We start from the raw sequence: 24,080 nt of genomic DNA, 5'->3' as shown, positions 1-24,080 counted from the left end.
CTAATGCTAATTATTTGGTGCGTTGTCACAAGGAGAGAATACGACAGCCAATGACAACAAATCAATATAAAAGAGCCATCGGTTCTTTTTACCTACTGCTGCTCGACTGGACTGCAAATTTAAAGAAGAACTGCACTTTTTTTTGGAATGGTTCACAATCATTATGAAAGACATGACGACGGATGTATTTTTTTTTTCATGCATTCTAAATATTAATCAATGGAGTTTATGGAAGTTGCTCTATTACGCCTATAAAGCCCTTTAAAAAATATCCAAACACCTCCATTAAGGTTTTATATACACAATGATAGTATATATATATATAATGTAGTGACAGGCACATTCATAATAACATTTAATATTTACTTATTTTGCGCATTAATTTAAAAAACGCATAATGTTCACTTATTTTTTTCAACATCATCACTAGAGATGTCCGATAATGGCTTTTTTGCCGATATCCCGATATTGTCCAACTCTTAATTACCGATACCGATATATACAGTCGTGGAATTAACACATTATTATGCCTAATTTTGTTGTGATGCCCCGCTGGATGCATTAAACGATGTAACAAGGTTTTCCAAAATAAATCGACTCAAGTTATGGGAAAAAAATGCCAACATGGCACTGCCATATTTATTACTGAAGTCACAAAGTGCAATATTTTTTTAACACGCCTCAAAACAGCAGCTTGGAATTTGGGACATGCTCTCACTGAGAGAACATGAGGAGGTTGGGGGGGGGGGTATAGGGGAGGGGAGAAGCGGGGGGGTGTATATTGTAGCGTCCCGGAAGAGTTAGTGCTGCAAGGGGTTCTGGGTATTTCTTCTGTTGTGTTACGGTGCGGATGTTCTCCCGAAATGTGTTTGTCATTCTTGTTTGGTGTGGGTTCACAGTGTGGCGCATATTTGTAACAGTGTTAAAGTTGTTTATACCGTCACCCTCAGTGTGACCTGTATGGCTGTTGACCAAGTATGCCTTGCATTCACTTGTGTGTGTGAAAAGCCGTAGATATTATGTGATTGGACCGGCACGCAAAGGCAGTGCCTTTAAGGTTTATTGGCGCTCTGTACTTCTCCCTACGCCCGTGTACACAGCGGCGTTTTAAAAAGTCATACATTTTACTTTTTGAAACCGATACCGATAATTTTGAAACCGATACCGATAATTTCCGATCTTACATTTTAAAGCATTTATCGGCCGATAATATCGGCAGTCCGATATTATCGGACATCCCTAATTATTTTTTAAATCAGATTAATAACACTTGTGGTTTTTGATTAATAATGATAAATCAGAGTAAATTGCTTTCTTACATAATTTAGAATAATTTAAAAATAAGGCCCGAATAGTTTGACACAAATTGATTTTATTGTCAGAATGTCATACATGAACATTTTAAAACATGTTTTACTTCAATGGACATCATGTTTTGCTTAAAACCTGGTAACAGTATTAACTAAAGCACAGTCTGAATTTATTTTAAAGCAAAATTGGCCTCGATGATCTTTGCATTGACCCGATCACTGGCTGTGTAACACTGCACACCTTTCAGGTAACCACCATAATTATTATAATTAATCTGTATTTATACATGACTAATGCAATGATTATTTTGTGCTTAATCGCATTGCCAGTTCTAATATAAAGTAGCGTAAAGTTCTTACTTATATCTGTCAGTAGACTAGCTATCAAGGCGCTAAAAACTGTAGTGAGTTTACGTAATTCTAATTCTAACTTTAGTTACTAGAGGGTTCCGGTCGGACGGTTTTTCACGGGACACATTTCCTGCGTTGTTGTTGCACTAGTGAGCCACGGATGAGGAGATGCTGCTCCGTTATTGATTGAAGTAAAGTCTGAATGTCATTAAAACAGTTAGCTCCATCTTTTGACACTTCTTCCACTCCCGTCCTTGCACGCTACACCGTTACAACAAAGATGACGGAGAAAAGACGCTGTCGAAGGTGAGCCACGTAGGTAAGACCCCCCACAAAACGGCGCATCCTGAAGAGACGCTCAGAAAGCGACTTGAAGATGATCTGTAAAACATAATCTATGCAACACTTTCACCAAAGAACCACCATTACATGTTATGTAGACCAGTGTTTTTCAACCACTAGTGTGCCGTGGGATACAATCTGGTGTGCCGTGGGAGATGATCAAATTTCACCTATATGGGTTAAAAATATATTTTGCAATCCAGTAATTATAGTCTGCAAATGATGTGTTGTTGTTGAGTGTCGGTGAAGTCTAGCGCTCGGCAGAGTAGCCGTGTAATACTCTTCCATATCAGTAGGTGGCAGCAGGTAGCTAATTGCTTTGTAGATGTCAGAAACAGCGGGAGGAGTGCGCAGGTAAAAAGGTGTCTAATGCTTAAACCAAAAATAAACTAAAGGTGAGTGCCCCTACGAAAAGGCATTGAAGCTTAGGGAAGGCTATGCGGAACGAAACTAAAACTGAACTGGCGACAAAGTAAACAAAAACAGAATGCTGGACGACAGCAAAGACTTACTGTGGAGCAAAGATGGCGTCCACAATGTACATCCGAACATGACATGACAATCAACAATGTCATGCATGGTTGGTTATGGTTTAAAGTCATATCCAACAATTGCGACGACGACTTTTTACTGTCAACTGAGTTTTGTTGTTTAATGATTTCTGCTGGTGTTTTTTTTTCAACGCAAAAAAATGTGCCTTGGCTCAAAAAAGGTTGAAAAACACGGATGTAGACCACAAGGAAATGTTTGAAATTTAGAAAACAATCATAATATGACCCCTTTAAAGGCCTACTGAAAGCCACTACTACCGACCACGCAGTCTGATAGTTTATATATCAATGATGAAATCTTAACATTGCAACAAATGCCAATACGGCCGGGTTAACTTATAAAGTGCAATTTTAAATTTCCCGCTAAACTTCCGGTTGAAAACGTCTATGTATGATGACGTATGCGCGTGACGTCAATGGTTGAAACGGAAGTATTGGTACCCCATTGAATCCAATACAAAAAAGCTCTGTTTTCATCGCAAAATTCCACAGTATTCTGGACATCTGTGTTGGTGAATCTTTTGCAATTTGTTTAATGAACAATGAAGACTGCAAAGAAGAAAGTTGTAGGTGGGATCGGTGTATTAGCGGCTGGCTGCAGCAACACAACCAGGAGGACTTTGACTTGGATAGCAGACGCGCTAGCCGACGCTAGCCGCCGACCGCACGGATGATCGGGTGAAGTCCTTCGTCCTTCCGTCGATCGCTGGAACGCAGGTGAGCACGGGTGTTGATGAGCAGATGAGGGCTGGCTGGCGTAGGTGGAGCGCTAATGTTTTTATCATAGCTCTGTGAGGTCTCGTTGCTAAGTTAGCTTCAATTGCGTCGTTAGCAACAGCATTGTTAAGCTTCGCCAAGCTGGGAATTATTAACCGTGTATTTACATGTCCATGGTTTAATAGTATTGTTGATCTTCTGTCTATCCTTCCAGTCAGGGGTTTATTTATTTTGTTTCTATCTGCATTTGAGCCCGATGCTATCACGTTAGCTCAGTAGCTAAAGAACTTCGCCGATGTATTGTCGTGGAGATAAAAGTCACTGTGAATGTCCATTTCGCGTTCTCGACTCTCATTTTCAAGAGGATACAGTATCCGAGGTGGTTTAAAATACAAATCCGTGATCCACAATAGAAAAAGGAGAGAGTGTGGAATCCAATGAGCCAGCTTGTACCTAAGTTACGGTCAGAGCGAAAAAAGATACGTCCTGCACTGCACTGTAGTCCTTCACTCTCACTTTCCTCATCCACGAATCTTTCATCCTCGCTCAAATGAATGGGGTAATCGTCGCTTTCTCGGTCCGAATCTCTCTCGCTGCATTGTAAACAATGGGAAAATGTGAGGAGTCCTTCCTCCGGTGACGTCACGCTACTTCCGGTACAGGCAAGCCTTTTTTTTTATCAGCGACCAAAAGTTGCGATCTCTATCGTCGTTGTTCTATACTAAATCCTTTCAGCAAAAATATGGCAATATCGCGAAATTATCAAGTATGACACATAGAATGGATCTGCTATCCCCGTTTAAATAAAAAATAATAATTTCAGTAGGCCTTTAATGCGCCTCTATGGTCCGAAAAATACGGTAAGTTCATTTTGAGCGAGTTACAACAAGCAATATTGGGTTGAATGGCCCTTTAGGTCCAACATTTGAACAAAAAGACCATGCACTCTAGTTTTTAGGTTAGGTTGTCGTGTCAACATTAAGACACCATCAGGCAACATACCTGGTTTGCTGAAGAGCTGCGGTCCTTGTGTGCCTGGACTGACTGACACAGCTTGATAGCTTTCCGAAACAGCAATCTTGTGCTAAAACAGTAAACTGTACCGCCAAGATCACACTGTTGTGAAAAGCACACGTATTAGTGACCCTACCCCCATGGAAGATCGCAAGCGAAATAGTCCAGCCGCTCCCGCGGTCTCACGTCTAAGCGCAGTGGGAGAGGCTGAGCTTCAGCAGTCCCTCGGTGTGCATCTTATAGAGGAGTTTGAACTCGGCGGGGAGCTGATGCGCCTCCTGCCATTTGGTGGTGAACTTGGTGCCCTTCTTGTCGTAGTAGTGGTACGGCAGCTCCCTCCCCGTGTTGGGGTCCCATCCGAAGGGCCAGAAGCCGTACAGGTGGATCTGGTCGCAGACCGAAGACGCCAGCGTGTACATCAGGATCCCGGTGCTCAGGCGCTTTGGCGACAGTTGTTTGGTTTTCCAGTAGCTGCAGCCAGAGAATTGTACATCAGAATATAGAACACAAGGTAAAATAATGTGGCAAGATAGGTCAGTGTTTCCCACACATTCATTTATTTGTGGCGGCCCGCCACGAAATTTTAAAAAAATTTAAAAAAATAAAAATAAAAATATTATTATTATTTATTTATTTTTTTGTCCTGTCCAGCTTCTCAGGTAAATCATATAGTTGATGTAGATGCCCATATAGGCTGTTCAGATTTACTTTACAAAAGAGAAGTGTAGGACACTTCTCTTGTTGCCTTATTTGTATTTGACCACTACTGTTTTCTGTTTATTTGTTACTGACTGTGGCAGGACACCTCTGCCCCTGTTTCACTTTATGTTGCTGGTAAATAATATGGTTGTAGTAGTAGGATAAAGTTAAATTATTTAGTATGCACTAATTAAAGGGGCAGAGCTTTAAGAGACATTTTAGCTTTTATATTTTATAAGATATATTTTTTGTAAGAACCACGATTAATAAATATATTTCAGTGAATAACTTATTGTTCAAATCTGTATATAAATATGTACACAAAGTGTTGTAACTATATTGTAAAATGGATGGATGGATGGACGTTTAAAACAAAACTGTTATTATTAATTAGTAAGTATACATTTTTTGAGCCTTTTTAGAGAAAATCATATCATTGTAGTAAATTATGCAAATTACTCGATGATGTCATGGTGACCACACCCATAGCCACGTACCCACCGCCACAGGTATATTGGCAGTTTATGGGAAACACTGTAGGTGTCATTTTTGCTATTATTTTGGCTTGATGATGTCATTTGTCATCATTCACATGTGATATTTGGCTTATTTTAAGCATTGGCAACTGTATTAGCTCCGTGTTTGTACTATTGTGTCTAGAGATGTCCGATAATGGCTTTGTCCAACTCTTAATTACCGGTACCGATATCAACCGATACCGATATATACAGTTGTGGAATTAACACATTACCACTGGATGCATTAAACAATGTAACAAGGTTTTCCAAAATAAATCAACTCAAGTTATGGGGGGGTTTAGCGGGGAGTGTATATTGTAGCGTCCTGGAAGAGTTAGTGCTGCAAGGGTTTCTGGGTATTTGTTCTGTTGTGTTTATGTTGTGTTACGGTGCGGATGTTCTCCCGAAATGTGTTTGTCATTCTTGTTTGGTGTGGGTTCACAGTGTGGCGCATATTTGTAACAGTGTTAAATTTGCTTATACGTCCACCCTCAGTGTGACCTGTATGGCTGTTGATCAACTATGCATTGCATTCACTTGTGTGTGTGAAAAGCCGTAGATATTATGTGATTGGACCGGCACGCAAAGGCAGTGCCTTTAAGGTTTATTGGCGCTCTGTACTTCTCCCTACGACCGTGTACACAGCGGCGTTTTAAAAAGTCATAAATTTTGCTTTTTGAAACCGATACCGATAATTTTGAAACCGGTACCGATAATTTCCGATATTACATTTTAAAGCATTTATCGGCCGATATTATCAGACATACCTAATTGTGTCAAATATATTACGCTGAAACCCGAAACTGAAACTCACGTCAACATAAACAGTTGTCAACATAACTAAAATGTATATGAGCCATTGCTCACACCACAGGTGTCAAACTCAAGGCCCGGGGGCCAATTTGGCCCGCCACATAATTTAACGCTGCCCGCGAAAGCCCTGAAATACTATGAGTCAATAAAGCATTTTATCATTTACTAAATGTAATCTTTTCATTGTGACAGACATAAATACATTTATTGCATGCTATTGAGTATATTTCAAACGTTATTATGTAATAATGCAACAAATTATTGCTGTCCCCTCCGAGGTTTCTCATTGTCATCCCATTGGGTTGAGTTTTTTCTTGCCCTCATGTGGGATCTGAGCCGAGGATGTCGTTGTGGCTTGTGCAGCCCTTTGAGACACTCGTGATTTAGGGCTATATAAGTAAACTTTGATTGATTAAAACTTTGATACTGTATCAGATCGATATAGGCCAATAGTCAGGACTGCAATATTGGAAAACATCTACTTTTTGGTAATACGCTAGACCAGGACTGTCAAAATAAAAACTTGACATATGATTTATTTAATGAAATAATTTCCATGCATTATTTATCAGATGAACCAGAGTTCTTAGTAAAAAAAAAAAAAAAGGCAACCGCTGATGTCTTCAGTCACTCCCAACACTGCAGAGTTGGAGGGGAGCCTCTTCAAACTGGCCCCAACAAAAGGCGCTCTGCGAGTGGCCGAGGTGCTGAAAGCCGCCTGAGCTGCTTAAAGTGGGGTAATACTTCCCCAGCAGGTAGACTTAATGGGCTTGCTGAAGATTAGGCTACTGTAAGACTGACCCATTCTGCTCGTACAACACTAAGCAGCAGACTTAAACCCCTCTCTGCACAGTTTCAGCTCCGTGCCATACCTTCCACTAAATAGTAGTTTCCTTTTTAATCTGGCTTTAGACTTTAAATCTGTTCTTTTCGGGCACACACACACACAATACAGCTGTGTGGCAGTTTCAGATTGTGAAGTCAAAAATAATGAGGGTGGTCTGCAGGTGTTAAAAAAATACAAGGTTGAAATACAATGATGTTAATTAGAAATAATGACAAATTCCTTCAGAGCGTAAGCATTTTTTTTACATGATTAAGTTGTCAGTAGAGATGTCCGATTATGGCTTTTTTGCTGATATCCGATATTGTCCAACTCTTAATTACCGATTCCGGTATCAACCGATACCGATATATACAGTCGTGGAATGAACACATTATTATGCCTAATTTTGTTGTGATGCCCCGCTGGATGCATTAAACAATGTAACAAGGTTTTCCAAAATAAATCAACTCAAGTTATGGAAAAAAATGCCAACATGGCACTGCCATATTTATTACAGTAAACAGTTTCAAGTCAACTCATCATGCTTAATTTATTACAGCATTTGGGAAGCCTGTAGTTGATTTTTATTAGGCAAATGTTATATTTTTATCAACATGTGATAGCAGGGACCCTGCCATTCAAAACTAGGCTGCTGCATTTCTAATGATTAATGTAACTATAGCTGACAAAATGGTGCAATAGGAGAGACTATTCATCCCTGAACACCATGGAGTTCATGTAGGCTTAATGATGCAGTTACATTATTATATCAACTATCAGAGACAGAAACTCTTCATTTAAAGGCCTACTGAAAGCCACTACTACCGACCACGCAGTCTGATAGTTTATATATCAATGATGAAATCTTAACATTGCAACACATGCCAATACGGCCGGGTTAACTTATAAAGTGCAATTTTAAATTTCCCGGGAAATATCCGGCTGAAAACGTCTCGGTATGATGACGTTTGCGGGTGACGTCACGGATTGTAGCAGACATTTTGGAACAGCACGGTGGCCAGCTAAAGTCGTCTGTTTTCATCGCAAAATTCCACAGTATTCTGGACATCTGTGTTGGTGAATCTTTTGCAATTTGTTTAACGAACAATGAAGACAGCAAAGAAGAAAGCTGTAGGTGGGATCGGTGTATTAGCGGCTGGCTACAGCAACACAACGCCGTCCGCCGCCGCGCCGCTGTCCTCACCGGTGTCTGGGTTGACTTCCTCCGTCTCCGGGCCGCCGACCGCACCGATGAGCGTGGTGAAGTCCTCCGTCGCGCCGTCGATCGCTGTAACGCAGGTGAGCATGGGTGGTGATGAGCAGATGAGGGCTGGCGTAGGTCGAGAGCTAATGTTTTTAGCATAGCTCTGTCAAGGTCCTGGAGCTAAGTTAGCTTCAATGGCGTCGTTAGCAACAGCATTGCTAGGCTTCGCCAGGCGGGACAGCATTAACCGTGTAGTTACAGGTCCAGGGTAATTTAGTTCAGTGTCTCATGATAGTAGTATTGTTGATCTTCTGTCTATCCTTCCAATCAGGGGCATGTTTCTTCTGTTTCTATCTGCAGTTAAGCACGATGCTATCACGTTAGCTCCGTAGCTAAAGTGCTTCGCCGATGTATTGTCGTGGAGATAAAAGTCACTGTGAATGTCCATTTCGCGTTCTCAACTCTCATTTTCAAGAGGATATAGTATCCGATGTGGTTTAAAATACAAATCCATGATCCACAATAGAAAAAGGAGAGAGTGTGGAATCCAATGAGCCAGCTTGTACCTAAGTTACGGTCAGAGCGAAAAAAGATACATCCTGGCGTCCTGCACTGCACTCTAATCCTTCACTCTCAGTTTCCTCATCCACAAATCTTTCATCCTCGCTCAAATTAATGGGGTAATCGTCGCTTTCTCGGTCCGAATCGCTCTCGCTGCTGGTGGGAATGATTGTAAACAATGTGCAGATGTGAGGCGCTCCACAACCTGTGACGTCACACTACTTCCGGTACAGGCAAGGCTTTTTTTTATCAGCGACCAAAAGTTGCAAACTTTATCGTCGATGTTCTCTACTAAATCCTTTCAGCAAAAATATGGCAATATCGCGAAATGATCAAGTATGACACATAGAATGGATCTGCTATCCACGTTTAAATAAGAACATTTCATTTCAGTAGGCCTTTAACATAATGTCCTTTTTTGCTGCTTCAACACAGCTCAATCAACACAGAAAAAAGTAAAGTGAAATAACAGACAGACAGGGCTTTGCTGTCCGTAACACACACACACACACACACACACACACACACACACACACACACACACACACACACACACACACACACACACACACACACACACACACACACACACACACACACACACACACACACACACACACACACGCAGCAAAATGAGCTAACATTACGCTAAAAGAGAATTAGCCTTCACCTCAAGCCAAAACTGCGAGCGAGCTGCGCTGCCTTTTATATTTCTAGAAAGTAAACGGGCTCATAGTGATGTTACTAGTAGTTTACTGGGAGGTGTTTATTATAATTTGGGGAGACTCCGCGGCCTGATGGTTACCTGCTAAACGCTAAGCACTGACTACATGCGCTCTGAATACGCACTGCTGATTGGCTGTTACCGCTCTGTTTGTAACCAATCAGATGGTTGTGTGGGTGGGACAATGCTGGGTGCTGTGTAGAGGACTGACAGACATAGACAGAAGGAAGCGGAGGCGGCTACTTAATATGTTCGTGTGGAAACTCGTTCGGTACACCTCCGAACCGAACGGAAACCTCCGTACCGAAACGGTTCAATACAAATACACGTACCGTTACACCCCTAATATACACACACCGCTGTACAAAGTATACGGACTACTTCGAAGAACATGCAAGTTGAGGTAGTATTGTGGGTGTGCATGTCTTACTTGTTTATGTGCTGCATGATGTTTCCAGGCCAGGCCAGCTGGACCTTCAGCTGACCCCGATGTTCCACGAAGAAGTCCACCAGTGTCCTGGTCACGGTGGCTGATGTGTGGAAGAAGAACGCCGGGATCCACAGAATGGCACCGTCCAGCTTCTTCAAGCTCAGGAAGAAGTTATTCCTGTCCTGCACCGTCAATAAGTTGTTGTAGTATTTTTCTAAGATACTGGGGTTAAAAGTTGTCATGTTGGTGCGCCGTCCGACATCCCTCTTAAATAGCTCTGTGGGGGCAAAGTTGCAGCGGAAGACAAAGTCGAACTTCTCAATCTGGGCGCCGCACCGCGAGCCGGTGAGGATGCCGCTGTTGCCCACGATCGCGCAGACGTTGTAGCGCTTGTTGAGAACGGGCGAAACCTCCGGGAGGAGAGAGCGGAAGTTCTCGCCGATGGCGTAGACGTACTTGTGGCTGGAGTAGTCGTAGTGCATCAGCTGGCCGACGCGGACTGAGTTGTGTGTCAGGGAGAAGTTGTGAGGAATGTCAATGTACTGAGAGATCTCCTTCCTGAAAGGGAAGCAAAAATCATTGTCACCCCACATCTACAATAACCCTTTTTCCATTGGAAATCTCCAATGCTTATTTGAACAGATTAGCACCTAATACCGTATTTTTCGGACTATAAATCGCTCCGGAGTATAAGTCGCACCGGTCGAAAATGCATAATAAAGAAGGGAAAAAACATATATAAGTCGCACTGGAGTATAATCGCATTTTTGGGGAAAATTTATTTGATAAAACCCAACACCAAGAATAGACATTAGAAAGGCAATTTAAAGTAAATAAAGAATAGTGAACAACAGGCTGAATAAGTGTACGTTATATGAGGCATAAATAACCAACTGAGAAGGTGCCTGGTATGTCAACGTAACATATTATGGTAAGAGTCATTCAAATAACTATAACATATAGAACATGCTATACGTTTACCAAACAATCTGTCACTCCTAATCGCTAAATCCCATGAAATCTTATACGTCTAGTCTCTTACGTGAATGAGCTAAATAATATTATTTGATATTTTACGGTAATGTGTTAATAATTTCACACATAAGTCGCTCCTGAGTATAAGTCGCACCCCCGGCCAAACTATGAAAAAAAATGAAACTTATAGTCTGCAAAATACGGTACATTACATACACTGTAAAAACAAAAAATTGTAGAATACGGAAAAAACTGACAGTTCAGTCATCAGAATTTTACTGTAACATGTACGGTGCTTTTTACAACATTTTATTGTAGATATTACTGGAAAAACAGTACCACTGTTTTTTTTTAACTGTAAAATTCAAGTGACAGAGCTAAAAAAAAAATGTTTTCTACTGTAAAATCTATGGTTAATGTTTTCACAGAGTATTATTGTAAATGTATTTTGTTTTGTTTTTATAGTAAAATTCTGCCAACTAAGCTGCCAGATTTTTTTTTTTTTTTTACTGTAAGTCAAAAGTCAAGCAGATATATAATGTAAGTATTTTGTTTAATCTTAACAAAACAAATGTTTGGAATTCATGATAATTTAATACTTGTTGCATTATTTGATAATATCAAAGTTTAAAATATATGCATTTGTATGCAGTGCATATCTTTTTTCTGGACATTAAATAAGTACTTTTTTAAAGAAAATTATTTCCAATGATGTGGCCTTGAGTTTGACACCTGTGTTGTAAGGCATACGCTGCCTAATATATTTATTTTACATACAAGATGTTTTGTAAATAACCCACCTTATTATAACATGTGCAAACTTTATTACAAAAAAAAAAAGAAAGTATTTTCCTATTGCTTTAGTTGCTCAATGGAGGTTTGAGATCATCGTTTAGGCAAGTGCCGTTTGTAGTAGCTTACCTCTGTTGGATGAAAGCTGTGCTGTTATACCTCCATTTAGAGGAGTTCTGCAGGTCCTCGCTAAGAGTGAAAGCTGGATCCAGATGCTTGAGTGCCAGCTGGGAGCTGCAGTACATGACGGAGGAAGAAGGAAGGAGAAAACTTACATTTCCATTTGTTTGACAGGATCAACGTTTTTACGTTTACGTTTCTAATTTTGACTATTTTTTTATTCAAATTGCAAATTAAGTGTATTGGGTCCATTGAAATGTGCTTTAATATATCTATGTTATTATTGGATTAAGACTGTCAAATAATTAAAAACTAATTCATTAGGATTAACCACCAGTTGCAACTACGTGTGAAATATGTCCATTTTCAAAGTATTGTATCATCAGAAAGATGAATGACAAGACAATATTACATATATCCCACATGTGCAAACTTTATAACACGCACAAAGCTGATCTACTAAACTCATGCGAGGACTAGGGATGATGTTTGATAAGAAATTATCGAGTTCGAGCCCATTATCGAATCCTCTTATCGAACCGATTCCTTATCGATTCTCTTATCGAATCCAGATAGGTTGTTGTATATGGAAAAAAACACAACATTTGGTTTAACAAAAGCTCATTTTTATTTTATAAGAAAAAAATAAAATAAATAAATAAATATTGACTGTTACCCCCCTAAAAAAATAAAATAAATAAGTGGGATTTTTCAGAAAAACTAATATATACTGTAACACAAAAACAACCTGTCTCTGTGATCACTATAGGTGTATAAATAATAATATACTGTTAAATAAAATCAGTCCCTTGGGCACATAACTGAAAATAATACAGCTCTCCAAAAAGTGCACTTCTGCTGCTATTGGAACATACTAACTACACACACAGGCAGACAGCTAACAAACAATCCAAGACGTCTAATAAAGTTCCAAAGCAGATTCATCCATTTAGGCTCTTTATTGTTGTTGATCTTACTTTGTCTTTTCCTATCTTTACTTTTGTCTTGCACTGGACTGTTATTTTTTAGTTTTTAAAACTGAAATACACACAATGACAAATGTATAAGCTATGTGATTCAATTAACATACTGAAATGTAATACACAATATGTAAATATTAACTTCATACAAATATACAGTACTATCATCAAACAAATACTTCTGAGTGTTGAAACTATTTCGATGGTGGAAATACACGACCTCAAAACATCCATTGAAACATGTGCACAAAAATCGTTTTTCAATAAACATCTTAGTATCAAATTTAACCACTTCCACCTTAATATTGAGTTACATAAACAAGTTAAACAGTTTACTTACAGACTTATCTTTTCCAAGGCTCGTAAGAGCTGACACAACTTGTCTACTTCTCAATTGCCTCATGAACTGAACAGACGTCGCGAACCCGGAAGTGTCCAAACTAATGACGCGTAGTATTCTCATATCGCCACAAGGTGTCAGTAAGAGTCTACAATCAAATGGGCATAACATTGCCGTTCCACAGGGCATTTCCTGTGGGAAGGGATTTGTTCCCAGGGATTCGAATAAAGAACCAACTCTTTTTCTTTACTATAGTGGCCTTGATAACGGGAACCGGTTCTCAAAAAGGGATTCGAGTCCATGGAATTGGTTCTTTTCTTATCGAACAACCGGGAGAATCGGTTTCGAACATCATCCCTAGCGAGGACTGTCCCTTAAATGAACAAAACAGAGAGCACACAATACTGGGAAGATAAGAAAATATAATTATTTAGCACTCCCAGTATGATTTATAAAGACTCACACTTTTCTTGACGGGGTGCCTGGGACCCCATTTTGAAAATTCCTAGCGCCAACACTGATGGAGTATTGGTGCATACAAAACAGCAGCAGGCGGCTGTGGCCTGCGGGCCGGTTGTAATACTAATCAAATATCATCCCGGGGGCCATAGATAATTCATTTTGAGGTTGACACATAGGGTTTAGATCAGACCTGGGCAAATTAAGGCCCGGGGGCCACATGCGGCCCGTCAAGCTTTTCAATCTGGCCCGCCGGATATTCCCAAATATTTTTTTTAGATCTCTAAGATGGAAAGTGTAGCTACCATTATGATGTGCAGTGATGTTTTCTAATGACCGCAAGTCTTCAACTATACAAAGTATTTCAATGGTTGAAATCTGCGCTTTTGCATGATATACTAGTTACTATGGTCATCTAATTAGTTACTATAGTAATGTAATTAGTTACTATGGTCATCTAATTAGTTACAATAGTCATCTAATTAGTTACTATGGTCATCTAATTAGTTGCTATGGTAATGTAAGTCACAGCAGCTCAGACGAGGAGCCAAGCAGTGTGGGTGGGGAGCGTTTCCACAGAGTGTTTCCAGAGCCTGAAATGCGGGTGTCAGGGACAAACGCGGAAGGAGATTTTTACAACAAAGTTCTAAAGCTTAGTAATATATTACATATATCAGATTGTAGGTGGGTTTTTTTTACCCTTTGCGTTCATATTTTGCTGTTTGTTACATTTTCACTTGATTGTAAAATATGTCATATGTTGTTAATATTCAGTGTTTTATCGCTCATAGTTAATATTGTAAATCCCACATTCTTTATTTACATGTACATTCTGGGTGTCTCATTCAGTAAAAACAATTTTAATTAAATTCCGTTTTTTAAGGCGGTCTTTAGCACATTATTGTGAGGTTTTGTATTAGTGTTCCTAAAAACAGATATACCGGCCCCAGACACATTTTTCCTTTAAATTTGGCCCCCCGAGTCAAAATAACTGCCCAGGCCTGGTTTAGATGAATATGCACGTTGTAGAGGCGCACTGTGCTCACCTCAGGTCAGGTTTGCGAGGCGGCCTTTCACTGCAAGAGGAACAAAAAAGCAAAAACAGACTCAAGTCAGTAAAATACAAACGTGTTTAAACAACTAAAAACATATTTGCATGCGCTTTTATGGCAATTCACACTTAATACCTGTAGATTAAAACTAATGCTTGCAATGCTCGTGATAATTTGTATTAGTTTGTTTGTCTCCACACATTCTTTCGTTATGTTGCCTGCTTTCTAACAATGGTGCAACAACGCAGCAGGGAATGGGTGAGCGTTCCTCCACTTTCCTCTTGCAGACCTTCACTTACTGTAACGCTGTTACTTTCGGCGGTAAATAGTAATTTAATGCGTTATTTTTTATATTCAGTAACTCAGTTACCGTTACTACATGATGCGTTATTTTTTATGTAGTATCGGCTAGAAACCGAGAAGATCTGAGTGTGTTTTATTGGAGAGCTGCAGAAGAGGCGACGGAGAAGAGGCACGCTCTGTGTGTGTGGGGGGGGCGTGTCTGTGTTTACTAACAAGACATCATGGCGAAGCCGAAGCCGAGTTTCTTAACATGGAGATATTCTCACTACTTTTCTTTTGTAGACCACAAAGAAAAGAACATTTTAGTTAAATGTAAGTTGTGTCTTGGATCAAAGATCCTATCCCAGCAATTCAAATCTGCTGAAACAGCTACAAAAGCAACATGCTTCGACGAAGCTAGTAAAGAGAGACACACTTCACCTCCTAAGCAACAGCGGCTGGATTTTAACGAGGCACTGCTAGCCAGGACAACATTGATAGAGCCATTGCAGCGTATGTGCTAGAAGACATCCAGGCTATTTCTACAGTGGAGTCACCCGCTTTCAGGCAGCTAATTAGCAAGATACCGGGCGTCAAATGGCACCTGGACAGTGAGTAAATAAAATTTTTTAAAAAAAACAGACTCAAGTCCGTAAAATACAAACGTGTTTAAACAACTAAAAACATAATTGCATGTGCTTTTATGGCAATTCACAAATGCTCGTGATAATTTGTATTAGTTTGTTTGTCTCCACACATTCTTTAGTTATTGTTGCCTGCTTTCTAACAATGGTGCAACAACAAAGCAGGGAATGGGTGAGCGTTCTTCCACTTTCCTCTTGCAGACCTTCATGCCGAACTCACTCCGAGCATAACCTTGGCCCACTACGTGACAGCCCAGCGAGAGAAGGAATGATTACAGCAGCAGGGAAATGAATGGAGCTCCTGTACTGTAAATCAGAATCAAGGGCAGTTTGCTCACCTCCAGAACCTTTTGCCAGATCAACTGTGTTTTAGCATCACACTCTTGACCGCGCATGACGGACGTCCATGAAGGTGCACTGCAGTGACCCTGCTTAACCCCATCAAGTGCCAACACACTTCCTGGTTGGACAGGAAACTGATACATTTGAGATTGTGAAGTACCGATACGGTTGTAGGGGAGGTAATCATGCAAGGAACAGGAGAAATGTAAAAAGCCTAATGAGGTTTTAGTCTAGTGGAAGTAGGATCCTATACCGTGCATCATTTTTATAAGAATCTGTTTTCTAAAGAATTGCTGAAGCAAAAACAACAGGCTTCTTTTGTCATGCGTACATTTTTTTAAAGGCCTACTGAAAGCCACTACTACCGACCACGCAGTCTGATAGTTTATATATCAATGATGAAATCTTAACATTGCAACACATGCCAATACGGCCGGGTTAACTTATAAAGCGCAATTTTAAATTTCCGGGAAACTTCCGGTTGAAAACGTCTATGTATGATGATGTATGCGCGTGACGTCAATGGTTGAAGCGGAAGTATTCGGACACATTGTATCACAATACAAACAGCTCTGTTTTCATCGCAAAATTCCACAGTATTCTGGACATCTGTGTTGGTGAATCTTATGCAATTTGTTTAATGAACAATGGAGACTGCAAAGAAGAAAGCTGTAGGTGGGATCGGTGTATTAGCGGCTGGCTGCAGCAACACAACCAGGAGGACTTTGAGTTGGATAGCAGACGCGCTATCCGACGCTAGCCGCTGACCGCATCAATGATCGGGTGAAGTCCTTCGTCGCGCCGTCGATCGCTGGAACGCAGGTGAGCACGGGTGTTGATGAGCAGATGAGGGCTGGCGTAGGTGGGTAGCTAATGTTTTTAGCATAGCTCTGTCAAGGTCCTGTAGCTAAGTTAGCTTCAATGGCGTCGTTAGCAACAGCATTCCTAGGCTTCGTCCGGCAGTACAGCATTAACCGTGTGGTTACAGGTCCAGGGTTTGGTAGTATTCTTGATTTTCTGTCTATCCTTCCAGTCAGGGGCTTATTTCTTTTGTTTCTATCTGCATTTAAGCACGATGCTATCACGTTAGCTCCGTAGCTAAAGTGCTTCACCAATGTATTGTCGTGGAGATAAAAGTCACTGCGAATGTCCATTTCGCGTTCTCGACTCTCATTTTCAAGAGGATATAGTATCCGAGGTGGTTTAAAATACAAATCCGTGATCCACAATAGAAAAAGGAGAAAGCGTGGAATCCAATGAGCCCTTGTACCTAAGTTACGGTCAGAGCGAAAAATGATACGTCCTGCACTGCACTCTAGTCCTTCACTCTCACGTTCCTCATCCACAAATCTTTCATCCTCGCTCAAATTAATGGGGTAATCGTCGCTTTCTCGGTCCGAATCGCTCTTGCTTAAGGTGTAAACAATGGGAAAATCTGAGGAGCCGTTCAACCTGTGACGTCACGCTACTTCCGGTACAGGCAAGGCTTTTTTTTTATCAGCGACCAAAAGTTGCGAACTTTATTGTCGTTGTTCTCTACTAAATCCTTTCAGTAAAAATATGGCAATATCGCGAAATGATCAAGTATGACACATAGAATGGATCTGCTATCCCCGTTTAAATTAAAAAAAATCATTTCAGTAGGCCTTTAATGAAACTACAATTGTATTTTTATTGTAATGTGAACGACAACATAAAAAGATCGGATTTAAAAAAAGAAAATCCGAATTGGATCTTTGTGTCTGTGTGTATTGCAATCATGAACAACCCAAAACTAATTTCACACAAATGATTATAAACTGTCTAGCTGAGGGCTTACAGATAAAAAAAAAAAAAACCCCAAGTCTAACAAAGAGTACTTGCAGTCAAATGACTTGAAGAACTGGCTCAAGTTCACAGCTGTGAGAATAAGTGATGCATGTTTGCCAAATTTAGACCATTTTATTAGAGGAACTCTGCTTCTTATGACTGCCAATAAAAATACAAAGTGTAGCTTGTATAATAACTCAGTCGGTCCTCACATGATACTTCAGCGTACCTCTGGCAAATCACACACTTCATATAAATACTATAATTCTATCCCTTCTTGATAAGCTGTCCTATTATACTCATTTTAAAATGGTGCTTTTTTAAAAATGATATGCACTATAAGTATACCTAAGTTTCTTCAAATTGTACAGTACACAGGGCATTCTTCTCTTCTCGGCCGAAACCAATCCCCTGGCCATGACCAATTTGTTGCAATTGGCCAGGTGTTGGAGGGCGGCCCCTCTGTATACATTTTGGAGAATCCGGTGTCAAACTGTGCTCTGTTTCATGAAAAAAACTGTCACTGTATTGGCAAAAGCACAGGAGCAGGAGGTAGAGAGGTCTTCCGATTGCTGCTTTACTCAGGTTTGGATACACATGTCATACAAAAGCCAAAACCAATGAAGTTGGCACGTTGTGTAAATGGTAAATAAAAACAGAATACAATTGATTTGCAAATCCTTTTCAACTTATATTCAATTGAATAAACTGCAAAGACAAGATATTTAATGTTCGAACTGAGAACGCTTCATAATGCGCCACCCATTTTCAATGGGAGACAGGTCTGGACTACAGGCCGGCCAGTCTAGTACCCACACTCTTTTACTATGAAGCCACGCTGTTGTAACACGTGTCTTGCTGAAATAAGCAGGGGCGTCCATGATAACGTTGCTTGGATGGCAACATATGTTGCTCCAAAACCTGTATGTACCTTTCAGCATTAATGGCGCCTTCACAGATGTGTAAGTTACCCATGTCTTGGGCACTAATACACCCCCATACCATCACAGATGCTGGCTTTTGAACTTTGCGCCTATAACAGTCCAGATGGTTCTTTTCTCTCTTTTAGTCCATCTTAGATTAGTTTCTGGGTGTTGTTGTTAAATGGCTTTCGTTTTGCATAGTAGAGTTTTAACTTGCACTTACAGATGTAGCGACGAACTGTAATTACTGACAGTGGTTTTCTGAAGTGTTCCTGAGCCCATGTGGTGATATCCTTTACACACTGATGTCGGTTTTTGATGCGGTACCGCCTGAGGGATCGAAGGGCAATCAATGTTGATTTTCAGCCTTGCTGCTTACCTGCAGTGATTTCTCCAGATTCTCTGAACCTTTTGATGATATCACGGACCGCAGATGGTGACATTCCTAAATTCCTTGCAATAGCTGGTTGAGAAATGTAGTTCTTAAACAATTTGCTCACGCATTTGTTCACAAAGTGGTGACCCTCGCCCCATCCTTGTTTGTGAATGACTTGACCATTTCATGGAAGCTGCTTTTATACCGGTACCACAATATTGGTATCGGGACAACCATGTTAGCAACACTCATTAACCCTGTAGACCCCTTGTTGTAAAATTACAACGTTACCTTTAACCATCCTAAAGAACAATCTGTTATTTATTTATTTATTTTTTTACCACATTTACATAGTTTTGGGTCCTATTCAGTCTCACAAGGCTATTGGATCGTACATTTGTTTATAAGTCACGCCTTCTGGCCGTGAACTCACACAACCTCTCAAGGTTTCCTTCAAACATCTATTTGTTTCATTGGACTGGATTCATCAGATTCAAGTAAGTAAAATGTCTTTTATATATTTTTTGGTTGTTATTACAATGTCTAGAGCAGTGGTTCTTAACCTGGGTTCGGTCGAACCCTAGGGGTTCGGTGAGTCGGGCTCAGGGGTTCGGTGGAGGTCAAAACACACCCGACTCATCGTGTAAATAAAAACTTCTCCCTATCGGCGTATTACGGCTACGGCAACAGCAGAAGTCACACTGATTTGCAGGTGTGTAATTTGTTGTGAGTTTATGCACTGTGTTGGTTTTGTTCTTTGAACAAGGTGATGTTCATGCACGGTTCATTTTGTGCTCCAGTAAAAAAACATGGTAACACTTTAGTATGGGGAACATATTCACCATTAATTAGTTGCTTATTAACATGCAAATTAGTAACATATTGGCTCTTAACTAGTCATTATTAAGTACTTATTAATGCCTTATTTGGCATGGCCTTATTATAACCCTAATGTAACGACGGGGTCGCATGATGATGCGGGTGTTCTCCCAGGGATGCAGACGGCTTCGGACACAGTTTGCAGGTAGGAAAATTATTTATTTAAGAACAAATCATAGCAGGAAAAAACAAAGACGTGCACATAGCACAAAAGGCAAAAACTAAATGGGGTAGCGTGGGAGCTAGCAAGCAAATGGGCTAGCGTGGGAGCTAGCAGGAATTTAGCAGGAATCGGACGTCGTCAACTGTTGTATGAAAACAAACTAGCAAGCCAGACCAAGTGAGGCCAGCGCATAGACTAAATAGCCCTCTGATTAGCGCCCGGGCAACAGGTGCGCGTCCCGAACACTAACCAGAGGCAGGTGTGAGCAATCTGCAGTCATGGCAACAGAAACTAACAAAACTCAAGCTGCTGAAAACACATGTGACACTAAAAAGTAAACAAACTGTGATCCGAGCAGCGGATCCTAAAACCTAACCCTCTAACCCTGGCCCTAACCCTAACCAATTCACTCTAAATTAAGTCTTTGTTACTTAGAATATGTTCCCCATAATAAAGTGTTACCAAAAACATATAACTTTGTCTTGGATTTGAAAAAAAACAAAATTTTATTTTTCACTAAAGAAGGGTTCGGTGAATGCGCATATGAAACTGGTGGGGTTCGGTACCTCATACAAGGTTAAGAACCACTGGTCTAGAGCATGTACACTACCGTTCAAAAGTTTGGGGTCACATTGAAATGTCCTTATTTTTGAAGGAAAAGCACTGTACTTTTCAATGAAGATAACTTTAAACTAGTCTAAACTTTAAAGAAATACACTCTATACATTGCTAATGTGGTAAATGACTATTCTAGCTGCAAATGTCTGGTTTTTGGTGCAATATCTACATAGGTGTATAGAGGCTCATTTCCAGCAACTATCACTCCAGTGTTGTAATGGTACAATGTGTTTGCTCATTGGCTCAGAAGGCTAACTGATGATTGGAAAACCCTTGTGCAATCATGTTCACACATCTGAAAACAGTTTAGCTCGTTACAGAAGCTACAAAACTGACCTTCCTTTGAGCAGATTGAGTTTCTGGAGCATCACATTTGTGGGGTCAATTAAACGCTCAAAATGGCCAGAAAAAGAGAACTTTCATCTGAAACTCGACAGTCTATTCTTGTTCTTAGAAATGAAGGCGATTCCAAAAAATTGTTTGGGTGACCCCAAACTTTTGAACGGTAGTGTACATATGTAGTTATTGTGGAACAGATGCACCAAATTTCATTTAGAGCTTGTTATATAATTGTTGCAATTATACAACACTGGGTGAATGTGGTAGTCAAAATAATTAATAATTATCGATACAACAGAATCTAAACCCAAACTTTTGCTAATCGATTAATCGTTTGCATTCCAAGGTTGGGTTGTTTTTATTTTGGTATATTGACATTTGTATATTAGCAATTGTTTATTTCACCACTTATATGACTGTTGCCAATGCTGAATAGTTACATGCAATATTGGCATTTAGATTGTGTTCAGAATGTAAAATGCAGTATAGATGATGACATATATGGCAGCATTCAGGCCTACTATTGAGGCAGGACCAGGGCTGGCCCGTGGCATAGGCCGTATAGGCAAATGCTAAGGGCGCCATCCATCAGGGGGCGCCACGCCAGTGCCACAAATGTTGGAGAAAAAAAAAAGTTGGTACTATTATTTCTAAATACAAAAAATAATCCCACGATAATTAAAATGCTAAGCAAAGCCTATTTAATGGAAATATTATTTGTTACAATATTACGCCCCCCCCCCCCCCCGCACGGTGCGCCCCCTCCCTTCCCATATCATGACTCTTTTTGGACGTCACCACATAAAAAAGTCAACACAAGAGGTCAAAACGGCCAAAACTGTCAGGTGCCCAGGGAAGAAATAAGAGAAAAGAAGAGGAGGAGAAACGAGAAAACAACAGAGGTAGCAGGTAGGTAACGTTAGCCCACATGAAATTATTTGTCTGTTACAGAATGTGATAGTAACCTGGCTTTTTAACATTAAGCTAATGTTACATGATTCGGCAATTGCTAATCAATAAATAGCTAGTTCTGTTTTAACGTTGGGTTAATATTGTGGAGGGGGCTAAATTGTTATGGAAAATAATAATGTAACGTTAGGTATTTACAGTATTCCCACCTTACATTCCTCAGGGACATTTGTATTAGATCTTTTAAGCAGGTGTTTTTTGTTTACATTGTTATTGCCTTCTGGTTAGCTAATGTTTGCCCTGCAGGTAATAGTCACTTTTCCACCCCTTTATATATTAGGTATAGTTGTAAGCCTAGTTGTTAAAGTGCACATCATTAATGTTAATTAAGCAATATCACATGAGAGGGAATGCTGTTTTTTAATTTGAGCACTGCTGTGATTCGGTTAAAGATAATCATAACATAACATTCTCATAGAATATGTTAATTTGCTTTCTTTAAGTAAAAAAAAAAAAGGTCAAAGACAAAGCTATTCGGTTTCTTGTGAGTATATACACTTCACTGGGGGCGCCAGATTGGTTAGGGCCAGGCCTGGGCAGGACTGAGGCCCTCACCTTGAGGTAAAGTGCTAACATTCAATCAATTCATTTCGCGGCCACAATAAGCAACATAAGTGGCAGAAATCAATAATTATCACCAGCAGTATCCCCCCCCCCCCCCCCCCGCAAACACATTGCACACGCCGCTCCGCACTCACCGATACCCGGCGTGGAACATGTACATCCTGGGTCCCCCGTTCGGTCCGTATCGGGGGGTTCCGAGAAGGAAGTCCTTCTTAATGGACACGTAGCTGATGAAGGACAGGATGAGCAGCGCCACGCTGAACATGATGAGCCCTAGCGCGCTGGCGATGCGCACCATGCTGCCTCTCTTGCCCCGGATCACAGCATCAGTGGGCGGCCAGGCCCGGGACGAAGATGCCGGAGGAGAGCCGAGGAGATGCGGACACGAAGGAGGGGGAAGAGGACGCGACGCGGCGTCATCGTCACGGAGGACGCTGGCTTGTCTCGGAACACGACATAAGGACGATGGCGGCGGGGGGAAAGAAGCCGGAAAATAGTCTCTGTGTTCGGTGTGTCTTTAACGAAGACACCGTTACCGACTCTTGTTACGTAAACATGCGGAATCGAGGCGGAGCTCGTCTTGGCTTCTGCATGCTAGCGGCCACTTCATTAGGTACACCTGCAGGATGTCCATTTATACCGGGGGTCAGCAACCCGTGGCTCCCGAGCCGCATGCGGCTCTTTAGTGCCGCCCTAGTGGCTCCCAGGAGCATTTTTGAAAAAGGATGGAAAATGGAAAAAAGATGGGGGGAATATTTTTTTTGTTTTAGTAGTTGTTTGTTTTAGGACAAACTAATGCTAAGATAAATGTTATGTTGTGATGTTGTATTTTATTTTTATATCATATTGTATATGTATTGTGTGCTTGTTTTCTTTTTCTCTCTCTTTCTTTTCTTTTTCTTTTGCAACATCAGCGTGTAAAAGGATATCACCACATGGCAAACTTGCCAACCTTGAGACCTCCGATTTCGGGAGGTGGGGGGTGGGGGCGTGTTTGGGGGCGGTGGGCGTGGTTGGGGGCGTCGTTAAGAGGGGAGGAGTATATTTACCGATAGAATTCACCAAGTCAAGTATTTCACATATACTGTATATATATATATATATATATATATATATATATACATATATATATATATATATATATATATATATATATATATATATATATATATATATATATATATATATATATATATATATATATATATATATATACTACCGTTCAAAAGTTTGGGGTCACCCAAACAATTTTGTGGAATAGCCTTCATTTCTAAGAACAAGAATAGACTGTCGAGTTTCAGATGAAAGTTCTCTTTTTCTGGCCATTTTGAGCGTTTAATTGACCCCACAAATGTGATGCTCCAGAAACTCAATCTGCTCAAAGGAAGGTCAGT

The 24,080-nt window shown here is 40.5% G+C and overlaps 2 protein-coding genes across 3 annotated transcripts in view; both read right to left on the bottom strand.

The window, feature by feature from the left end:
• Positions 1-2,661: 2,661 nt before the first annotated feature.
• Positions 2,662-23,291, bottom strand: st8sia3 (ST8 alpha-N-acetyl-neuraminide alpha-2,8-sialyltransferase 3). Of its 2 annotated transcripts, none has more exons than XM_062031644.1 (5): positions 22,821-23,196; positions 14,773-14,802; positions 11,957-12,061; positions 10,061-10,618; positions 2,662-4,756 (listed from the first exon to the last, which is right to left on the bottom strand). In XM_062031644.1, exons 1-5 carry the CDS (start codon positions 22,982-22,984, stop codon positions 4,474-4,476), a joined length of 1,140 nt encoding a protein of 379 aa, XP_061887628.1. In that variant the 5' UTR covers positions 22,985-23,196; the 3' UTR covers positions 2,662-4,473. The 2 variants fall into 2 exon arrangements, with proteins under 2 accessions (XP_061887628.1, XP_061887627.1); XM_062031643.1 differs by lacking the exon at positions 2,662-4,756 and adding an exon at positions 8,305-8,429 and having other exon boundaries at positions 22,821-23,291.
• The window catches only part of LOC133638740 (WD repeat-containing protein 7), a 591,313-nt gene continuing 576,350 nt past the window's right edge, over positions 9,118-24,080 (bottom strand). Inside the window, exon 31 of the mRNA XM_062031642.1 lies at positions 9,118-9,127. The gene's annotated coding sequence lies outside the window, so the exon portion shown is untranslated. The remainder of the gene's footprint in view (positions 9,128-24,080) is intronic.

The sequence above is a fragment of the Entelurus aequoreus genome, linkage group LG21 (genome assembly GCF_033978785.1).
Source record: "Entelurus aequoreus isolate RoL-2023_Sb linkage group LG21, RoL_Eaeq_v1.1, whole genome shotgun sequence".
Taxonomy (NCBI): domain Eukaryota; kingdom Metazoa; phylum Chordata; class Actinopteri; order Syngnathiformes; family Syngnathidae; genus Entelurus; species Entelurus aequoreus.
Note: the sequence above shows the minus strand (reverse complement) of the source record. Positions and strands in the feature narration are given on the sequence as shown.

What these genes read in the sequence shown, in the direction of transcription:
- st8sia3 (XM_062031644.1), bottom strand. Translation starts at nt 22,984, where the DNA reads ATGGTGCGCATCGCCAGCGCGCTAGGGCTCATCATGTTCAGCGTGGCG. An exon ending in ATGTTCCACGCCGGGTATCG is followed by an intron (nt 14,803 to 22,820) that starts GTGAGTGCGGAG and finishes TTCCTCTTGCAG; the next exon opens with TGAAAGGCCGCCTCGCAAAC. An exon ending in ACAGCTTTCATCCAACAGAG is followed by an intron (nt 10,619 to 11,956) that starts GTAAGCTACTAC and finishes CTTCCCTTTCAG; the next exon opens with GAAGGAGATCTCTCAGTACA.